The sequence below is a fragment of the Hipposideros armiger genome, unplaced genomic scaffold (genome assembly GCF_001890085.2).
Source record: "Hipposideros armiger isolate ML-2016 unplaced genomic scaffold, ASM189008v1 scaffold_434, whole genome shotgun sequence".
Lineage (NCBI taxonomy): Eukaryota > Metazoa > Chordata > Mammalia > Chiroptera > Hipposideridae > Hipposideros > Hipposideros armiger.
Window position 1 is genome coordinate 873,915 of NW_017731784.1, and position 4,999 is coordinate 878,913.

The following is a 4,999-nucleotide window of genomic DNA, read 5'->3' on the forward strand; positions in this document are numbered from 1 at the left end:
TGGAGGGCAGTGTCACTGGCCCTCATATGTGGGATCCGAACCGGGGCCCTCTGGCATCCCAAGCGAGTTCTTAACCATCGCGCCACTCGGCCGGCCCGTAATAGTGCTTTTAAAGTGCTATTTATAAAATGTACATAAAAGTATTTTGTGTTTTTTTGTTTTGTTTTGTTTAAGATTTTTATTGGGGAATTGGGGGAAGGGGAACAGACAAGTTGCTGTCCTTTTGTTCTTCAGTCTAGTTTGGAGGACATTGCTTCACTGGCCCAAGTTGGCACCATCATTGCGCTCTTCCCCGGGCGAGACAGATCAGTCGCGGGCTTCTGGACGGCCGCTCACTGTGGCGGCTGGCTGCTCACGCTGGCTGCCGGCTACACACGGTAGCCCATGGCAACCCACTGCAGCAGGGGCTGCAGACTATGCTGTCGCCAGCAACTCACAGCAGCCCAGCTCCAGGTCGAGCTGTTATTCAGCATCTCAGCTGCAGAAGGCAGTGTCACTGGCCCCCATATGCGGGATCCGAACCAGGGTGCCCTGGCGTCCCAAGCCAGCTCTCAACCAACACGCTACTCGGCCGGCCCTATTTTGTGTTTTTAATGAGAAAAAAAATACAGCTTGTCAGAGATAAATGTAGCAAACAATTACAGACTTCAGTTGTTTATATATTATGTTATTCAAGGATGAGGGAGCTAAAGTAACTTAAAGTAACTTACACTAGTATTAGTATATATTTCAATTTATACTAATATATATTCCCCATGTATAAGACGCACCCCTTTTCAAAAAATTTGAGGTCTAAATACTGGGTGCGCCTTATATAGTGGTTGTATGAGTGCAAAAACAAACGTGAAAAAAAACGGGAAATGCCGGTAAAAAAAAATCTGCAACCACTGTATAAGATGCACCAGTTTTTAGACCCCACATTTTTCAAAAAATGGTGCGTCTTATACATGGGGAAGTATGGTAGTAATGCTATAATGTAAGTCATGACTAGTATTGTTTATAAAATAATACAATTAGAAGTGATTTTTAAGTGATATTTTGACAAGTATTCATTAACATTTTAAATTACTAAGCACAATTATAAAAGAATCTCATCTTTATTGTGTGTGTGTTATGAGTTAAATTGAATTTTACATCTCTTCATTTTTTAGAAATATAAAGAAAAGGATAAACACAAACAAAAACACAAGAAACAACCAGAACCATCACCTGCATTGGTTCCTTCCTTGACTGTTACTACAGAAAAAGTAAGTTTTAAGTGCCATTTTTTGTTTTATGTAATAACCAGTTATGTGCTGAGTTTTACCTTTAAGAAGTATTATCATTCCCAGTGTCCTGGTTCCCTGTAACTTTTCCATCCTCTAACTTACATTAAGCACTTTGACATTCCCATTTTTTAGTTTTTAATCTACCTTCTGTTATTCTCTACTTGTTTCCGAAGAATGTTAAGATAACCAGTGGGAAGCATCACTGAGGTTAGAATTTGGGCTATGGAGTAGGCTTCATCCACCTGTGATTTTGAATTCTGGCTTCACCACTTACTTAGCTCTCAGACAGGTTAATTAACCTCTTTGTAACTGAATTTCATCATCCGTAAAGTAGGGGAAGTAATTATTGGAATTGAATGAGGTATAATATATGTAAAGCAATTAGAACAATGTCTGGTTCATAGTAAGTGTTACTAGTAAATGTTAAATATTATTAAGATTATTATCACATGGTTAATGTGAAAACAAGTGGAGGCAGGGACAGGTGTCAGGGACAGAGTAAACAAGGGTGGGGGGGTACAGTAGGAGATGATGCCAGGTAAGGGGCCAATCACATAGGGCTGTGTAAGCCAGTGGAACGACTTTGTTTTTTAGTTTGAGTGTAAGTGAGCCATTGGAAGTTCTGAACTGATATGTAACACAGTCTGACTGAGGTTTCTTAAGGACCTCCGGCTGCTTCCTTGTGGATAAACTGTAGAGAGTCAAGAATGACAGCAGGGAGACCATTAGGTTATTGCAACAATCCAGAGAGAGATGGGGTAACTTGGAGGTGGTGAGAGACGATTAGACTCTGGATGAATATATTTTAATGGTCTTTAAATTGATGTAGAAGTATAAATTTGAAAAGCTAAACCTGCCTCTTCCCTTTCTGATTTTTTATTTTGTTTTTATACTTAGAAAAGTCTTTACTTCCTTAAAGTTATACAAAGATTTTTCTGAATACTTTTTTTTAGCTTCTTAGATTATTATTATTATTATTATTATTTTTAAATTTATTGGGGGACAACCATGGTCATTGCTTTTCATGCTACAATAGCATAGTTGACTCTTTTAGGGAGGGCACAGCTCACAGTGGCCCATGTGGGAATCGAACTGGCAACCTTGGTGTTATCAGCACCACAGTCTAACGAACTGAGCTAACCACCCCCAGATTGTTTTAACTTAACTATTTAAAATAATCCATCTGGATTTTGTTTTATTTTGTATAAGACACTTTTCTTCAAATTATTAACCAGTTTTTGTAGTGCCATTATTAAATAATTTCACTCTTCCCTGCTGATTTGGAATCCCTTCTTCATCATATGCTAAATATTTATATATAGTTGAGTATTTTCTTGGAATTTCCTTTTCTACTCATCTGTTAAAATCAGCCTTTTTACTGAATTTCATTAGACTGCACTGATTCATATTTTACAGCTAATAATATGAATATTATTCATAGTCTATTCCCCTGAACATTTGTAATCATCATCTCAGGATACATTTCTTGATGTATCACACAAGACCAGGGTTCTGTATTATCCCATGATGACTTACATATATTTACATGTACGAGTATGTACATGTGCATACACCGTTTACTCTCATGTGCTTTCCATGTTTCAGAATCAGATCACCTCTCACCAACTGATTTAAACATGGGTAATGTCATAATCAGATTAGTTCTGGTAGATTTAAGGCAAAGAATCTGGTGAGGCTTTGAGTGTTTGAAAGGGATAGGTGGATAAATGGTAGAAGACTTGAGTCATAGATTCCTTTTAGGAAGACAGTGTCATTTTATTGTTGGTTCACCACACTTTTTTACTTTCTGTTGGTGGAAACAGGAATAGGTCAGGAAATACAAGGGTGAGTGTTACTATGAGCCTCAAGGCTTCTTTTAGAACCCATAGTTCATATCAGTAGAGCATATTTAAATTGCAAATCAGGGAACTTTAAATTCATGACTGTAACTTAAATACCTGTACTTACCTAGCCAGTTTTTGATTGCACGTTTTTGAACCTTGCATTTGCCATTTCTTATACTGTAATAACAAAATTCCATTTTAGTTATTTCTTTATTAACTTAAAGTTCATTGTACTGGTCTTAAAATTTTTAGTTGCACTTTTTCCGTGGCTAACTTTTAAATCGGACTCAAAAATGTTTTTCAAACTAGGCATTAGCAACAATAACTTGATATGTCATGTTAATGTGGTGTCACTGTCATCTGTTCTGTACTGCAACTATAATTTATCAGTGTAATATTTTCCTATGAATCTTTGATAACCATGGTTGTGGAACATACAACTTTTCTATATATATATGCTATGAACAAAGCAGGATTTCATATTAATCATTAACATTATTACCAGGATGACCATAAATGTATAAGTGCCTTTCCTAGAGACATAGCTTGTAGTTGTTATCATTGGGAAGTTTAGGTTTTTAGGTAAAAAAGGATTAGATTGAACAAACGAGATTAAGTATCTGCAAACTTGATTCAGAGAATCCTCTAATATGAAAAAACAAATTGAGTTGGCAGAAAAGGAGGCCTACCTGTTTGTAGGATGGTATGGTTGCTTCCCTTGATTTCCTCAGTTTTTAGTCTTTCTGAGCACTTCAAACCTGTTTTCTTTTTTTATATACCGTGTTTCCCCGAAAATAAGACCTAACTGGAAAATAAGCCCTAACATGATTTTCGGGGTGCTTGTAATACAAGCCCTACTCCAAAATAAGCCTCAGTTAAGATTGTCAGCCAGACATGACTGTATTTGAATAAATGTAGATTTTTGTACATGAATAAAATACATCTTTTGGAACAAAAATTAATATAAGACCTGGTCTTATTTTCTGGGAGACATGGTAATACTAGTACAAAAGTATACTATCCAAGAAAGATAAGGGGAAAAAGTCTTAGCTATTGACCTTTAAAAAAAAAAAGTTTTGTTTTACTTTTTAAATACCGTTGACATTCAATATGTCAGGAGTAGTTTCAGGAGTATAGAACAGTGGTCACACATTTATATAACTTAACAAAGTGATTTCCCCATAAGTTAGCTCTTGACTGTGAGTAGATTTGTTTGGTGTCAGTGTTCTGTTTCTGATAAAATTCCTGGATGTGTGTAAGTCATAGTTAAGTTGTATTTTTAAATTTGTAGCAAAACTGAGCCTGATATCTTATTGGAAGTCATTTTATTTAACACATTACTTTTTTTTATTACTAGAAGATGTAGTAGTTGTTTCTGACCTTCATTGTAAATAGCTCACAGTCTTTATTTTAATCTTTTAAATTTTGGGGTGATTTAGGTTAAAGTAGTTTTAAAAGGTTTTCTGTGTACCAAAGATACTTGATCAGGTTTTCTTCTATCTTTTGTCCTTGCAGTATTTTTAGGAGAGGGTAAATGAGGATCTAATTCTAAGTATATCTTTTAGTTAGCTGTTAAATTTTATTCTGTTTATCTAAGACTTCTTAATGTAGAGCAAAATTTTTTCTGTAAAATAGGTTAACTGATTTTTTTTTTTTTAAGATTTTTATTGGAGAATTGGGGGAAGGGGAACAGACAAATTGTTGTCCTTTTGTTCTTCAGTCTAGTTTGGAGGACGTTGCTTCACTGGCCCAACTTGGCACCATCATTGCGCTCTTCCCCGGGCGAGACAGATAAGTTGCCGGCTTCTGGACGGCCGCTCACTGCGGCTGCTGGCCGCTCACGCTGGCTGCTGGCTACACACGGTAGCCCATGGCAATCCACTGCCA

General features: G+C 36.5%; 1 protein-coding gene across 2 annotated transcripts in view; it reads left to right on the top strand.

Moving 5' to 3' along the window:
• Positions 1-4,999, top strand: part of MLLT10 (MLLT10 histone lysine methyltransferase DOT1L cofactor) — a 222,963-nt gene that overhangs the window by 128,898 nt on the left and 89,066 nt on the right. For both annotated transcript variants that reach the window (XM_019665143.1, XM_019665144.1), the window contains exon 9: positions 1,152-1,247. In XM_019665143.1, coding sequence (XP_019520688.1) covers positions 1,152-1,247 — 96 coding nt within the window. The remainder of the gene's footprint in view (positions 1-1,151; positions 1,248-4,999) is intronic.